Source organism: Melanerpes formicivorus, unplaced genomic scaffold (assembly GCF_026170545.1).
Source record: "Melanerpes formicivorus ecotype bairdi unplaced genomic scaffold, bMelFor1.0.p_v2 SCAF_19, whole genome shotgun sequence".
NCBI lineage: Eukaryota > Metazoa > Chordata > Aves > Piciformes > Picidae > Melanerpes > Melanerpes formicivorus.
In genome coordinates, this window is record NW_027142371.1 from 14,261,756 (window position 1) to 14,277,879 (window position 16,124).

Below are 16,124 nucleotides of genomic sequence, written 5' to 3' on the forward strand. Positions count from 1 at the left end.
TCGATGGTAGGCTGAACATGAGCCTGCAGTGTGCCCAGGCAACCAGGAGGGCCAAGGGCATCCTGGCCTGCAGCAGGAGCAGTGTGGCCAGCAGGAGCAGGGAGCTCATCCTGCCCTGTGCTCAGCACTGCTCAGCCCACACCTGCAGTCCTGTGGCCAGCTCTGGGCTCCTCAGGTCAGGAAGGAGGTTGAGCTGCTGGAAGGTGTCCAGAGAAGGGCAACAGAGCTGGGGAGGGGTCTGGAGCACAGCCCTGAGAAGAGAGGCTGAGGGAGCTGGGGCTGCTTAGCCTGGAGAAGAGGAGGCTCAGGGGAGACCTTCTTGCTCTCTGCAACTCCCTGCAGGGAGGTTGGAGCCAGGAGGGGGCTGGGCTCTTCTGCCAGGCAAGCAGCACCAGAACAAGAGGCCACAGTCTCAAGCTGTGCCAGGGGAGGTTTAGGCTGGAGGTGAGGAAGAAATTCTACACAGAGTGATTGCCCATTGGAATGGGCTGCCTGGGGAGGTGGAGTCTCCATCCCTGGAGGTGTTCAGGAGGAGACTTGCTGGGGTGCTTGGTGCCATGGGTTGGTTGATTAAGTGGTGTTGGGTGAGAGGTTGGGCTCCATGATCTTGAAGGTCTCTTCTCAACCTGGTTTATCCTATCCCTATCCTATCCAGTCCAATCCCCACTGCACCCAGCCTTGGGGGGAGAGGGGGAGAGGAAGGCTTTACCCCTGGGATTGGCAAGGTCCTGCAAGCCTCCACCAGGCAGAACTCTCAGGGGGCTATTCCCTGTGCCTCAGAAGGCTGATGCCCTGCAGCCCAGCCCCAGGTCCTGGCCTGGGGGGGAGGGGATGGGGGAGGCAGAAGAGAGTGCAGCAGGCAGGACACACCCTTGAAATCCAGAACTTTTATTTTAGAAACGGCTTAAAATAGAAAAACCCTGTCGAGAACAAAACCAAAACCAAAACCAAACCAAAAGGAGTCCAAAAGTCCAAGGGGGAGAGGGGGGGAAGGGAGGCTGAGTGACAGGGAAGGGGCTTGGGGGCTGGGTTGGGGTTTGTCAGGGCAACCAAAGTCTTTAAAAACCAACCCAAACCCCCACCCCCACCCCCCCAAAAATAAAACCAAACACAAAAGGCCACAGAGAAATTAGCACCACTGCAGTCTGGGAACAATGGCTGTGAACAACTTGCTCTTTGCTTTTTGGCATTCACTGGGGTTTGGGGGCTTGGTTTGTTTTTTTCCTGGGACTTCTCACAAAGGTTTCATGCACTACACAACAGTTCACCATAAAATGCTCTCCCTACACACGGGGGAGGGGGGGGAGGAGGAGGAAGAGGAAGAGGGGAGGGGGAAGGTTCCAGGACAAAGCTACCACCAGGAACAAATGGGCTACAAAGCACAACAGGGACTGCTCCAACCTCGGGAGGGAGAAAAGGAGGGGGGGGAAGCAGGAGTCTTGCAGGATCTTGCCAAACACAACAGGGATGAGGAGGGAGGAGGTAAGGAAGGGGTTGGGGGGAGGGGGGGAGGAGCATGAGAGCAAAAAAATCATAATTAAAAAAAAGGACAGGGAAGGAAAAGTATTTAAATATTAATATTTAAGTTAGTCTCAGGACTGTGTTTGCTGCAACACCATCAGCTCTGGGAGCCAGCAGCCTGGGAGCTGCTCTTAAACCCCAGCAGGCTGCTGAACTGGCAAGAGGAGGATGGGGAGATGGGGGAAAGAGAGAGGAAAGAGAGAGGAAAGAGAGAGGAAAGAGAGAGGAAAGAGAGAGGAAAGAGAGAGGAAAGAGAGAGGAAAGAGAGAGGAAAGAGAGAGGAAAGAGAGAGGAAAGAGAGAGGAAAGAGAGAGGAAAGAGAGAGGAAAGAGAGAGGAAAGAGAGAGGAAAGAGAGAGGAAAGAGAGAGGAAAGAGAGAGGAAAGAGAGAGGAAAGAGAGAGGAAAGAGAGAGGAAAGAGAGAGGAAAGAGAGAGGAAAGAGAGAGGAAAGAGAGAGGAAAGAGAGAGGAAAGAGAGAGGAAAGAGAGAGGAAAGAGAGAGGAAAGAGAGAGGAAAGAGAGAGGAAAGAGAGAGGAAAGAGAGAGGAAAGAGAGAGGAAAGAGAGAGGAAAGAGAGAGGAAAGAGAGAGGAAAGAGAGAGGAAAGAGAGAGGAAAGAGAGAGGAAAGAGAGAGGAAAGAGAGAGGAAAGAGAGAGGAAAGAGAGAGGAAAGAGAGAGGAAAGAGAGCCCAGTGCTCATCCTCCTGTGCTCAGCTCACTTTCACTCTCAGGCAGCTGCTCACAAGTCCTGTTGCAACTGCTGGCTCTGAGCAGCACTCCTGGGGATGGGAGAGAGGGAAGAAGTGAGGCCAAGAGGGAAAAGGCATGGGAAGAGAAGCAGGAGAAGGGGAAGAGGAGGCAGGAAGGCAGAGAGCCTGCTGCAGCAGTGGGACCTGCCTGCCCTTGGCTGCTGCTGCTTCTCTCTCAGGAAACACAGTACCAGTTTGGCAAAGTCTTCAGCCCCAGCGCCACAGGAGGAGGGGAGGGAGGGGAAAGGCTTCTCAGCACCCCCCAAGGGAGTTTGTGTCTCAGCTGTGGGTGCTCCCTCCCATCTCCTGACAGGCCCCACGGAGGCCCAGCCCATGGGGAACTACATCACTTTGTCAGCAGCTTTCCAGAGGGGTGGAGTTGGGTTTGCCCCCTCCCCAGCACCACCACCACCCCCCCTGCCCTCCTCCCCTCCCTTTGGGGAGCCAGAGAGAGAGAAAGAGAGAGAGAGAGAGAGAGAGGGAGAGCCAGCAGTGAAGTGAAGTCAAACCTCTACCCCCACCCAAGGTGAAGCACACCCCCCCCCACCACAGCCCTTCAGTTTGGCCCTGGGGCAGCCTGGGGTCTGTTTACAGAACTCTTGTTTTGTGTCTTAAGGCATCTGAGCATCACCTCTGTGCTGCCAACCTTCCCACTGAGCTCCAGAGGAGCAACCAACCCATCCTGGCAGGCAGAGCCTCTCCTCCTCCCCCCTCACACACAACCCACCCAAGGCTCTCAACCTCTCTCTCTCTTTCCCCCCTCCTCCCCTCAAGTGTTGTACCAGCAAGGTTAGGTGCAAAGGAAACCAAACCCCAACCCAAGCCGAGCAAAGCTGCAGCCTCCTGCTTGCTCCCTCACCTAACCAACCCCCCCTTTGCCCTCCCCACCCAGGTGTGGGCACTGCCCTGCTGCAGAGGGAGCAGGAGGAGCTCCTGCCTCAAACACAAGTGAAGCTTCTGCAAAGTGCACTTTAAGAAGAGGTACTTGGTGTTGGCTTTGCTTTCTCTCTTTGTTGTCTTCCTTTCTGTCCTCTGCGTGGTGTTGGTTGGTGGTTTGCTCATGAAAAGAAACCGGTGGAGTCCTCTAAGAACAAAAGTGGAGTACTTGACAGTTAAGCACATGATCTGGGGGCAAAGAATTCTCGCTGATGGTGGTGGTGGTGGAGGAGGTGGAGGTGGTGGTTGCTGCTGCTGCTCTGCTGGGACAGTAGGTGGTCTGTTAATACTCTTCTTGCTCTTCCTGTGGGGCTCCCTCGTCAGGTATCACAAAGCCTTCCTGAAAGGGCAGAGAGGAAACGAAACAAACCAGCGTGAGAAGCTGAGGGCACAAAGGCAGGGGCCTGGGGCTGCTCTCTCTCCCTCTCTGTGCTTGGGAGCTGCTGCTGGAAGGTGTCCAGAGAAGGGCAACAAAGCTGGGGAGGGGTCTGGGGCACAGCCCTGGGAGGAGAGGCTGAGGGAGCTGGGGTTGCTTAGCCTGGAGGAGAGGAGGCTCAGGGGAGACCTTCTTGCTCTCTGCAACTCCCTGCAGGGAGGTTGGAGCCAGGTGGGGGTTGGGCTCTTCTCTCAGGCACCCAGCACCAGAACAAGAGGACACAGCCTCAATCTGTGCCAGGGGAGGTTCAGGCTGGAGGGGAGGAAGAAATCCTTCCCAGCAAGAGAGATTGGCCCTGGGGATGTGCTGCCCAGGGAGGTGGTGGAGTCCCCAGCCCTGGAGGTGTTTAGGGAGAGCCTGGCTGAGGCCCTTGGTGCCATGGCTGAGCTGATCAGAGGGTGCTGGGGGAGAGGTTGGATTGGATGGTCTCAAAGGTCTCTCCCAACCTGGTTTGTTCTATTCTTTGAACCCAGGGCTGGAGCAGCTCTGCCTCGAGCACAGGCTGAGGGAGTTGGGGTTGGTTTGAGCCAGGGGGAGCTCAGAGCTGCTGCCAGGACCTGAAGGGATCCTGCAGGAAGGCTGCAGAGGGATCTTGCAGGAGGGTGTCCAGAGACAGGGGAATGGGTTGAAGCTGAGGGAGAGAAGGGCTGGACTGGAGCTGAGGAAGTTACTCAGTAGGAGGGTGGTGAGAGAGGGGAACAGGCTGCAGCTGCCTCCTGCCTGAGGGTGCTCAAGGCCAGGCTGGATGAGGCCTTGAGCAGCTAAGTCCAGATGAGTTGTTCCTGCCCATGGTGGGGGGGTTGGAGGAGATGAGCTCTGAGCTCCCTTCCAACCTGAGCCCCTCAGGGGTTCCATGAACTCTCCCCCAAGTGACCATTCAGCTTCACTGGCCAGCAGAGTTCTTCCCCTCACCTTTGATCTGTTCACTCCCCAGGAGAGGCTGAGCCTTGCCTGCTGCCTGAGCAGAACAGAGAAGGCTGAGGGAACCTCCTTGCTCTCTGCACCCCCCTGAAAGGAGGCTGGGGGCAGGGGGGAGGGGCTGGTGTTGGTCTCTTCTGCCAAGTGGACAAGGAGGAAAGGAGGAATGGGTTGAAGCTGTGCCAGGGGAGGTTTAGGTTGGACACTAGGAAAGATTTCTGTCCTGAGGGAGTGCTGAGGGCCTGGCCCAGGCTGCCCAGGGAGGTGGTGGAGTCCCCATCCCTGGGGGTGTTCAGGAAACCTGTGGCCATGGCACCTGGGGGCAGGGTTGAGTGGCCATGGGGGGTGCTGAGCTGCTGGTTGGACTTGGAAACCTTTTCCAACTTAATTATCTGAGCATGGAAAAACCTCAAGGCCATGAAGCCAAAAGGGGGAAAGCCCAAGCAAGCAGAAACAGGAGGAGGGCTGGAAAGCCCAGGCAGCTTCCAGCTAGAGAGGGAGGGGGCAGGCAGGCCGTGCCCCCTGGCAGCAGCTCACTTACATCTGTGGCATAAAGGATTTCCACAATCCTCTGCAGCACTGGGTCGTTCTCCCCTTCATTCTCCTGGCAGATCAGCTCAATGTTCCTCAGCTTGCCAAAGTAGAAGTCTCTCTCCTTCTCCAGATCTTCAACAGTAAGTTTCAAGACATTGATCTGCCAAAGGGGCACCACCAAGAGTTGACCCACCAAGCAGAGCCCCCACATGCTGCTCAGAGGAGGGGGGAGATGCCAAACCCTCCCAGGAGCAGCTCAGATGGGGGAAGGGAGGGGGCTGGGAGAGGGGGAAGGAAGTCTGGACACCAGACTTCCACTTGGGCCTGCTGAGGGCTTGGCTCCCTGGGGCAGGGAAAGCAGAGGCTGCCTGCAGCTCCCTCTGCTGCCACATTCCAAGCTGGTGGTGCCCTGAGCTGTGTCATGTCCCTGTCTCTGCTGCAGCAGCAGCTGCTCATAGCTGGCTTGGAATGCTGAGAGCTGCCACACAGCTGTGGGAATATTTTCAAGGCAAAGCTATGTGTGACATGGCCCAGGAGGGGCTGGGATGCCTGCAGCTCTGTGTGCTGCAGGGGGGGGTGGCTGTCAGCACAGCAGTGAGGCCCTTCTCAGCCAGGCCTCGAAGGAAGTGACTCCTGATGAGCTTTACTGCACTCAGGCTCCTCCTCTGAGCCAGCAGTGTGCCCAGGGGGCCAAGGGCAGCCTGGCCTGCAGCAGGAGCAGTGTGGCCAGCAGGAGCAGGGAGCTCATCCTGCCCTGTGCTCAGCACTGCTCAGGCCACACCTGCAGTCCTGTGGCCAGCTCTGGGCTCCTCAGCTCAAGGAGGACATTGAGCTGCTGGAAGGTGTCCAGGGAAGGGCAACAAAGCTGGGGAGGGGTCTGGGGCACAGCCCTGGGAGGAGAGGCTGAGGGAGCTGGGGTTGCTTAGCCTGGAGAAGAGGAGGCTCAGGGGAGACCTTCTTGCTCTCTGCAACTCCCTGCAGGGAGGTTGGAGCCAGGTGGGGGTTGGGCTCTTCTGCCAGGCACCCAGCACCAGAACAAGAGGCCACAGTCTCAAGCTGTGCCAGGGGAGGTTGAGGCTGGAGGTGAGGAGAAAGTTCTCCCCAGCAAGAGAGATTGGCCCTGGGGATGTGCTGCCCAGGGAGGTGGTGGAGTCCCCAGCCCTGGAGGTGTTCAAGAGGGGCCTGGATGTGGCCCTTGCAGCCATGGTCTGGCTGTCAGGAGGGGCTGGGTGGCAGCTTGGACTTGATGATCTCTGAGGCCTTTCCCAGCCTTGCTGATCCTATGATGATTCTTTCCTTCCACCTGCCTGCTGCACTCCTGCCCAAAAGCAGCTCAGCAGACAGCCCTGTGGGGCACAGCTGAGCAGCTGGGGGCTGCCTGGGACCCACCTGCTCGATCAGCCCTGCTGACTCCTCGTCTCCTGCTGCCTTTTTCACCACGCCGGCTTTGGGGGTGGCTGCGGTCCTCTGCGTCACCATGGGCCTCTGGGGGGCTGCAAGGTCACCTCGGGGTTAGCTCCTCTCCCCACACCTCCCAGCTCCTCTCCCCACACCTCCCAGCTCCTCTCCCCACACCTCCCAGCCCCTGCCCTGCAGGAAGCTCCTCCTGGAGGGTCGCTGCCCACCTGCGACCAGAGCGGCGCAGAGCTGAGCTCCCCCCGAGCGGCTCCCTGCCTGCACAGGGCATGGCCATGGCTCCTGGGCTGGGCAGCACCCACCCACCTCTGCCACCTTCACCCTCAGAGACTTTCCTCCCTCTAGCTCACAGACAACTGGGTGCCAGCAATCCAGGCTGGGGGATGAGGAGCTTGAGAGCAGCCCTGCAGAGAAGGCCTCGGGGAGGCTCAGCCTCACGCAGCTAAGGCTCAGCCTAGCAATCAGCTGAAGGATTCCACTTCCCCCCTGAGCAGCTGCTGTAGAGCACAGGCTGGGGCTGGAACCTCTCAGCTAAACCTGACTGCTGGGTGAGAGGCTGGGCAGGAGCCAGCAGTGGGAGCCTGCAGCTCAGGAGGCCAAGGGCAGCCTGGGCTGCACCCAAAGCAGTGTGGCCAGAGGTGGAGAGAGGGATCCTGCCCCTCTGCTCTGCTCAGGCCTCACCTGCAGGGCTGGGGCCAGCTCTGGAGCCCTCAGCACAGGAAGGACCTGGAGCTGATGGAGAGGCTCCAAAGGAGGCCATGAAAATGCTGCAGCAGCTCTGCTGCAAGGCCAGGCTGAGGGAGCTGGGGGTGTTCAGCCTGGAGGAGAGAAGGCTCCAGGCAGACCTCAGAGCAGCCTCCCAGCACCTGCAGGGGGCTGCAGGAAGGCTGCAGAGGGACTGCTCCCAAAGGCCTGCAGGGACAGCACCAGGGGCAGTGGTTTGAAATGAGAGCAGAGCAGATTGAGATTGGAGGTGAGGAGCAAGTTGTGCCCCAGGAGGCTGCTGGAACCCTGCAGCAGGTTGCCCAGGGAGGGAGCTGAGGCCCCAGGGCTGGAGCTGTGCAAGGTGAGGCTGGAGAAGGCTGTGAGCAAGCTGCTGCAGGGGAGGATGTCCCTGCTGAGGGCAGGGGGTTGGGCTGGGTGGCCTTTGGGAGCTCCCTTCCATCCCAACCCATTCCAGCCTTCCAGGGCTCAGCTTTTGAAGGCCAGCATCTCCAAAACAAGCAGCAGAGTGCTCCAACTCCATCCTCCAGGCTTGGGCAGGGTGGGGCTGGACTCAGTGCTCTCTGGAGGTCCCTTCCAACCTCTAACACTGTGTGGCAGCCCAGCTGTCCTTAACAACTCTCTCTGCTTTCCCCCCACCCCCAGAGAACCCTTCAGCCCCATTCCCTCTTACCTGCAGTGTTTGAGCTGAGAGACTTCTTGGGTTTGTTCATCACTGGAGCAACCAGGTTGGGTGCCACTGTCTCCTGGCCTTGCCTGGCAGCAACAGGGTCATACTCCTTCCCATCATAGTTGGCATCAAAGAACTTTTTGAACCACTGAACAAACTCAAAGTTGTCCTGAAACTTCCCTTTCACTAACTTGTCCACAGGAATTATCTGGAGCAGGAGGAAAGCCAAGGGGAAAAGAAGGGCAGAACAAGCAGGGGTGGGGCAGAGTGGGGGGAAGGTTAATTCCCAGTTTGATAACAAGGTTTAAACCTCAGAAGTGCAAAAACTCTTTGGCCAGGGTGGAGGCAAACCCTCCTGGAGCACAGCTCTGGGTTGGACTGTGGGATTTGGGCTCAGGAGTGGCACTCAGACCTGCAGCTGCAAAGAGAACTCTGCAGCAAAGCTGCTGCTGCACCCAGCTCAGCACAGAACCTCTCTGGGCAGCTGAAGCTGGCACAGCCAGCAGCAGCTCTCATGAGCCAGAGCCACTGGACAGGCCCACAGAGGGAGAACACAGAGCTGGGCATCACCCTTGGAGGGTCCCAGTAGCTGAAAGGGGCTCCAGGAGAGCTGGGGAGGGACTCCTGACAAGGGCTGGGAGTGCCAGGGCAAGGGGCAATGGCTTGGAGCTGGGAGAGGGGAGACAGGCTGGAGGTGAGGAGGGAATTCTCTGCAGGGAGGGTGGGGAGAGCCTGGCACAGGCTGCCCAGGGAGGCTGTGGATTTCACCTGCCTGGAGGTGCTCAAGGCCAGGCTGGATGAGGCCCTGAGCAGCCTGGGCTGGGGGGAGGGGTCCCTGCCCAGGGCAGGGGGTTGGAGCTGGCTGAGCTTTAAGGTCCCTTCCAACCCAACCCATTTGAGGTTCCAGCTGCAGCCCAAAGGTTGTCAAACAGATGCAGTGAGCTGTGAAGTCTGCAGACCACGAGCTGAGAGCCCAGGAGCTGGCAGGGGCCAGCAGCCATCACCATTGTGGGGTCAACCAGCATGTGAGAGTGGTTCTCCAGGGCTGGACACCACAGGAGCTGCTTGCCCCAAGCAGAACCAGGGTGGCTTGAGGCTGCTGGCCCCCAGGGTGAGGAGAGACCTCACAGGCAGCACAGAACTGCTCTGCACCAGAGCCAAGGTGCTGTCAGTAGACCTAGCCAATCCCCCTGCCACCAGCACAGCTGCCACCTGCTCCCACCAGGGCAGGCTGCTCATGGATCTCACTTGCACCACCTTCAGATGACACAGTGGATCCCAGGAGGAGCTGCAAAGCCCTGGAGATGTGGTGCTGAGGGTCAGTGGTGCCCTGGCAGTGCTGGGACAAAGGTTGGACTCCACGAGCTTAAAGCTCTCTTCCAACCTAAGCCAGTCTGCACTGGAACCCTCAGGACTACCCCACCAGAGGGGAATGGGAAGGCAGGTGGGACAAAGGTGGCTCAGGCAGGAGGCTCAGGCGAGGTTTAGCTCAGCAGTTGCAGCACAGGGGGGAAATGGAAACCCTCAGCTGGTTGTTGAGCTGAACCTCAGCTGCCTGAGGCCGCAGTGAGGACCCCCGGCCCCAAGCCAGCCCCCAAGGCTTTGAGGCCCCCAGGCAAAAGCAAGCTCTGCTGCCAGCTGTGTCCCAGCCCCATTCCCAGCACATTCCAGCCACTCCAGCAGGAGCAGCAGAGAGCAGCAGCACTCAGGGGGCAGCTTACTTTGTCGACACCCATGCGTTTGAAACCCGCCTGCAGGACCTTGAAGTTCTGGATGTACTCGTGCTCCAGCTTGGCCTGGAACTTCACCTTCTTGAGGGCCACAGAGCCTGGGAAGAGCATGTCCATAAACTGGCAGTAGGCAGCACCTGCCAACAGCAGAAGAACACAGATGCCAGGATCAGTCCAGCCCTGCTCAGGCAGCAAGCTGACCTGAGGCCATCCCCAGCTACCCAACCCCCTCCGGGCTGCGCCGGCAGAGCAGGAAACCTTCAGACTCCTCTCTGGGTGCAGCTCAGCTGGCAGTGAGCTCAAGGGAGCTGCAGAGCCACACTTGGGGGTCTCATGGCTTGAACTTTGATGATCAAGAGCAACCCTAACTCCTTCAGGCCAAGAGAACCTGTCCAGAGAAGAGCAAGGAGGCTGGGGAGGGGTCTGGGGCACAGCCCCGGGAGGAGAGGCTGAGGGAGCTGGGGTTGCTTAGCCTGGAGGAGAGGAGGCTCAGGGGAGACCTTCTTGCTCTCTCCAGCTCCCTGAGGCTCAGGGGAGACCTTCTTGCTCTCTCCAGCTCCCTGAGGCTCAGGGGAGACCTTCTTGCTCCCTCCAGCTCCCTGAGGCTCAGGGGAGACCTTCTTGCTCCCTCCAGCTCCCTGAGGCTCAGGGGAGACCTTCTTGCTCCCTCCAACTCCCTGAAGGGAGGTTGAAGCCAGGTGGGGGTTGGGCTCTTCTGCCAGGCAAGCAGCACCAGAACAATAGGACACAGTCTCAAGCTGTGCCAGGGGAGGTTCAGGCTGGCTGTTAGGAAGAAATTCTTCCCAGCAAGAGAGATTGGCCCTGGGGATGTGCTGCCCAGGGAGGTGGTGGAGTCCCCAGCCCTGGAGGTGTTTAGGAGGAGCCTGGCTGAGGCCCTTGGTGCCATGGCTGAGCTGATCAGAGGGTGCTGGGGGAGAGGTTGGACTTGGTGACCTCAAAGGCCTTTCCCAACCTGGTTCATTCCATTCTATTCCAAAAAGAAAGAGCCAAGGAGTAATTTGACTTTGCCTTCTGCTGGCTGGGAGGGCAGAGCTGAGGTCCAAGGGGAGGGCAATCACCTCTTATCTCCACTCAGCTCCAGTCATCACTCCCAGGTACATTTACCCACTAGGAAGAGAGTGACACATTTACTCACCACACACAGCCTACACATACAGCTCAAGGTGCCCTCAGAGGCAGGAGGGCCAAATGAGGTTGGAGTCTATTTAAAGTCAAGGCCTGAAGTGAAACAGTTCCTGGTTAATTCTGCATCCTTCAGCTCCCTCAAGTCAGCTCTCAGGGAGGAGCAGAAGGATGCAGCTCAGCCATGGAGGACAAGCAATGACAGAAGAATACAGAAATGCATTAGATCAGCTTCTGCAGCAATAAAACCAGAGGGGTTTCACCCAAACCCAGAGGGTTCCACCCCAAACCCAGAGGGTTTTAACCTCTGCAGTGCTGATGGCAGCCATGTGCCACTGCCCAGAGGAGAGCAATGCCCTGAGTGCTGCTCCCCCACCTGCAGCAATTCATTAGACACAGAGAGGGAGATGGGAAGCTCAGCCTGAAACAGCACAGCTCCAGGACAGGCCCTTGGCAGCTGCCTGAAGGCCAGGAGCTGAGAGATCCTGGTGCTGAGTGGATTCGTTTCAACCCCAGGCAAGGAAGGCCTGCCCTGATCATCCCCTGCCAAGGTAACCCTGCAGGTCTTTTGGGGCTCCCACTGCCCCTCCCTGCTGGGAAAGCTGCTGCTCATCCACTGGTGCAAAGAAAAATCAATCAATCAATCAATCATGGCTCTTTCAGATCACTGCCTGAACAGCTCCTGTGCCCACCTCAGGGGGAGGAAAAAACCTCTTGCCAGAGACCAGGTTTGCTAACCCTGGGGGACAGAGAGTGATGAACCTGATCTAAAGAGATTCCAGAGAGAGGAAGGAGGAGGAAGAGGAGAAGAAGAGGAGGGAGGAAGGAGGAGAAGAAGAAGAAGAGGAGAGAGGAAGGAGGAGGAGGAGAAGAAGAGGAGAGAGGAAGGAGGAGGAGGAGAAGAAGAGGAGAGAGGAAGGAGGAGGAGGAGAAGAAGAGGAGAGAGGAAGGAGGAGGAGGAGAAGAAGAGAGAGAGGAATGAGAAGAAGAAGAGAGATTAACCAGGTCAGCCTTTGTGCATTCACAGAGCGCCAGCCTGCTGCTGGCACCACTGCCAGCCCCAGAGCGGGCAGGGCAGGCTTGGAAGCTCCTGGTGGCAGGCAGTTGTGACAGCAGGAGCCCAGAGGCGTGGGGGCCTCTCTGCAGGCAGAGGGGAGGACATTACTCAGCACATAGCACAGTGACAGCTCCCAGCCTGCTCCTGCAAACAGGTGAGCTGCAGTTCTGCAGAGCCAGCACTCATTACCCTGCCGGCTGCAGGCAGGGCTCTGCCAGCATTCCAGACACACCAGCTCCCAGCACAGCTTCCCAGGGTGAAGCAGTGCTGCACAGGACAGCCTGCCTAACCCATTTCCCTCCCAGCAGCCAGCCCTCAGCCTTGCTCCTCTGCTTGCAGAGCCTCAAATCCTTCACCCTCAGCTTCTCTCCACCACCTCAGCAGACAAAAGCCACCACAAACAGCTGCCAGCTGTCTGCTGCAAGCCCCCTGCCCTGCAGTGCTCTTCAGGAAGGTTTCCTCCACAGGTTGCACTGCCAGCCCCAAACTCACTGCAGACTTCTTCCCTCTCTTTCTTCCACCTCCAGCTGCCACATCTCTCACCTGTGAGCTGCCCCTCACCCTAAGCTCACTGCATGAGCTGCACTTCCCCTCTTCAAGTCCCCTTCCTTCCCCTGCCTGCTGCAGTCAGCCAAATCACCACCTCTACCCCAGGCTGCACTGCTAGCCTTGGGTTGGGTTTTAGCTCTCCCTTCACAGACTATTTGCCAGCAATTCGTCTCTGCAGGCCTCCTCCCACACACCCTGGGAGCCCTCTGCTGACACTTGACTCCATCTGGGGACCACTTCCCCTTTTCTGCCTCCAGCTCCGCCCCAGCCGTGCTGAGCTCAGCCCCAGCCTGCCTCAGCTGGGGTGGCACAGCCCCACAGGCTGCAAACCCTGAGGGGGAGCCCAAGAGTCACCAGGGTACCTCCCTCCCACCTCCTGCCCAGCCTCCCACAGCTCCCAGGGCCTCTCTTCCAGAGGAATTCACCCCTGCCTGTGCTGTTCCTGCACTGGTAAGACTCATCCTATTCACCAAGACCAAAGGCTTCCCTCCCAGAGTCTTTTTTGACACATTATCTCCTCTTCCCTCTTGCTGCCATGAGTCAGGAGGTGCTTCTCCATCCTGCTGACATCATTAACAACCACTTCAATGCAACCCCAACCCTAGCCGGGTTACAAGGCTGCCCTCGGGTCTGCTCACACCCGCAGAGCCACGGCGGCCAGCTCAGGCAGGTCACAGGGTGCAGCTGCACCTCGGCAGGGCCGGGCTGCACCCCCAAACCGGGAGCTGCCTTGCTCCCCCAGCGCCCTCACCCGAGCAGAGCTGTTCGATCTTGGTGAGGGTCAGCTGCAGGGACTCGTTGATCCAGGCCAGCATGTCATGTCGGCTCAGGTTGTCGCTGGTCACTGAAGTCGAGTACACATTCACTGCCATTTTCTGCAAGAGAGAAGCGGGGCCGTGAGCGCCGGGGCCGTGAGCGCCGCGGCCGCTGCCGCCGGTCTCAGCCGCTGGCTCGCTCGGCGGCGGCTTCCTCCCGGCCTCCGCAGCACGGCCGAGCCCAGCCTGCTGCGGGGGAAACGCGGCCGAGCTGCCCGCTGCCCCCGGCGGGCACCCCCCTGGACAGGGCACCTCTCGGGTGCCCCGGGAAGCACAACGGACAGCAAGGGCCCCGCGTGGAGGGCGCGGCGGAGGGCATCGCCGCGGGCACCTCGTCCGTCCCCCCGCCGCCCCGCACCGCGCCGGCACTTCCTGGTCCACCCCGGGATCTCTCCAGGGGGAAATACCGAGCGGCCGGTCCCCGCCCAGCTCCGCCGGCACAAAGCGGAGCCGCCGCGCTCGCTGCCCGGCCGCAGAGCCCCGGTGCAGCTGCCGCCGCCGGCGCCGGGCAGAGCCGGCCGCGCCGCACGCCCCCGCCGCGGGTGGGGCACGGCCCGCGCCCCCCTCCCTCCCCTTCCTTCTTCTTCTTCGCCGCCGCCGCCGCGTTTTCCGCCGCCGCCACCCACCCCGGGGAGCACTTTGCACCGCTCAGCCAAGGCCCCGCGGTCCCCCGCGCCCCGGGCAGGCGCGGCCCGGCCCTGCAGGCCTCACACCGGTCCCCTCACAGCCCACCGGGCCCCGACCGGCCCCACCCTGCCGCTCCCCGAGCCCAGGCCCTCCTCCCCGCCCGCCGCCCGCGACCCCGCCGCCAGGGCCCGGCCCGGCCCGTTACCTGCCCCGCTCTCGCCCCGTCTGCTCCGCGTTCAAACCGGCCCCGCCCGCCTGCCCGGGACCACGTCACTCGCACGCTACGCGCTTGCGTCACGCTGACGTCACGGCGGCGGCCGCGAGCGCCGCGCGCCGGTTGCCGGCGGGAGGGGGCGGTTACCGGGGGTGGCCGGTTAACCCTTCGCGTTGCTGTGGCGACAGTCTCCGCCCATCGCGTCCGAGGGGCCGCCTCCGATTGGCAGAGCCGCTGGCCACGCCCACATCACTGGAATCCCACGTGCCCCGCGTGCCTGTCATGGCTCCGGCTCGAGGACCCACGTGGACCTGGCCCGGCTGCGGCTTACGCCCAGCCCAGTTCTGGCCCTAGCCCTGGCCCATTCCGAGCCCGGTTCTGGGCTGGCCTTGCTCTGTTCCCAGCCTGGTTCTGGCCCCCGCCCATTTCCAGACCTGTTCAGGCCCTTCCTTAGCTCCAACCAATCCAATCAAGCCCATAGCTGGCCCCGGCCTGGCGCTGTCATCAGGCTGAACGGCCCCATCCCGACCTGGCCCCATCCCGACCCTGTCCCTACCCCAGCCCAGTCCAGCCTTGGCCCAGTTAGGTGCCACCAGGCCACACCGGGCCTGGCTCAGGCTCGTCACATCCCTGCTCCATCTCTGTCCCAGCCCCAACCCATCCCTGCCCCAGCCCATGGCGCAGCCAGGCCAGCCCCAGCTGCCACGAGGCTCTGTGCTGGTCTCTCCCTGGGACCGTGGCAGCCAGGCCCAGCTCTGGTGTCACCAAACTCCTCAGGCTGCAAAACTTCCCCTCTTTTCACACTAATTTACCAAATCAAGCCAGTCTGGTCATGCAGAAATACTGATAGATGGTAACTGGGTGATGTGGATCTCCCCTTTCCCTTCCCCCCACCACAACCCAGTAAAGACACCATGAGGCCAAGGCCCAGGGCTTTGACCCTTGGGCTATCAAAAGCCTGGGAGAAGCCCTCCAGTGAAGCACTCCTTTGCTTTGCTTTGCTTTTATTTTTTGTATAAAAAGATTGTATAAAATCCCCCCAAGACCTTGGACAGCACAAATCCTTAACCTCATATATATATATAAATGACCAAAATAGCACCAGGGAGAGGCCAGACTTCCACAAAGCTTTTTCCAGAGGCAGCTCCCTCTCTCTCCCTCACAATCACAGAATGAAAGGCAGCTCTTGCAGGAGGTGGGGGGAAAAAACAGTTCAAGGAAGACTTGTCTACTACAATTCTTATCAAGGAAGCTTAATGCCAAGACAATTCTCCTTCCTCTTTTATCTTTGTTTACTTTCCCCCAGTCTTTTTGCCTTTTTTTTTTCCTCCCCTTGTCTATTTTCTCTTTTTCCTTTTGATCAGATAGGAAAGGATGAGGGAGATCTGGAGTAGGAAATTGGGAGTGGAAGTTACATGTTAGCCCAGATTGGGGAAAGGAAAGGCAGCCAAAGGTAACCACCCAGAGGGTGCCACAGCAGAAGGAGGCTCTCACACACACCCCCCAAGGCCAAGCTCACAGCTGGGCTAGAGGATGAGGATGGGAGCTTGGTGAGGGGTCCAAACCCAGCAAGGGCCATGCCAGGCTTCCCCTACACCTCCAGCACCCACAGAACCCACCCTGTCCTCTGCCCACTCAGGGGATGGTGGCCAAGGTGGGTGAGAGGGTTCCACCCTCAGATGGCAGCAGCCATGTGGAGGCCACTTGGCTTTCTCCAGAGTTCTAAGGCATGTGGCTTGTACAAGTCCCACTGGGCACAAGTGAGCATGGGAAGACTCTAAAGGTAACCTCCAGGGTAGGACACCAAGGTACAAAAGCCTCTGTGTTTCATGTGGGCTTCCTGTTCCTGCCCCTTCCCAAGCACAGCCTTGGGTTGGAGACCAGAAGATGGTCTGGGGAGGGGCACAGGGGGTGGGGGGGGAAGCTGCACACTTAAAGAGTGGAAACTGGGAAGCTCCCTCCTCTGGGGAGGCTGCCCAGGATGGGGGTACAGGGGGGAGGGTCCCCATGTGTAAGAGGTAGAAGGAGCCAGGGGAGCAGCTCATTTCCCACCGCTGCTGTGAGCCAGCCTGGCACAGGGCTGGCACA

General features: G+C 59.4%; 1 protein-coding gene across 2 annotated transcripts; it reads right to left on the reverse strand.

The window, feature by feature from the left end:
- Positions 1-872: 872 nt before the first annotated feature.
- MAPRE1 (microtubule associated protein RP/EB family member 1) lies at positions 873-14,132 on the reverse strand. 2 transcript variants are annotated; one of them, XM_068150191.1, is made up of 7 exons: positions 14,028-14,132; positions 13,132-13,255; positions 9,623-9,768; positions 7,905-8,109; positions 6,482-6,585; positions 5,100-5,252; positions 873-3,544 (listed from the first exon to the last, which is right to left on the reverse strand). In XM_068150191.1, exons 2-7 carry the CDS (start codon positions 13,250-13,252, stop codon positions 3,488-3,490), a joined length of 786 nt encoding a protein of 261 aa, XP_068006292.1. In that variant the 5' UTR covers positions 13,253-13,255; positions 14,028-14,132; the 3' UTR covers positions 873-3,487. The 2 variants fall into 2 exon arrangements, with proteins under 2 accessions (XP_068006292.1, XP_068006293.1); XM_068150192.1 differs by having other exon boundaries at positions 14,032-14,090.
- Between the last annotated feature and the right edge of the window lie 1,992 nt (positions 14,133-16,124).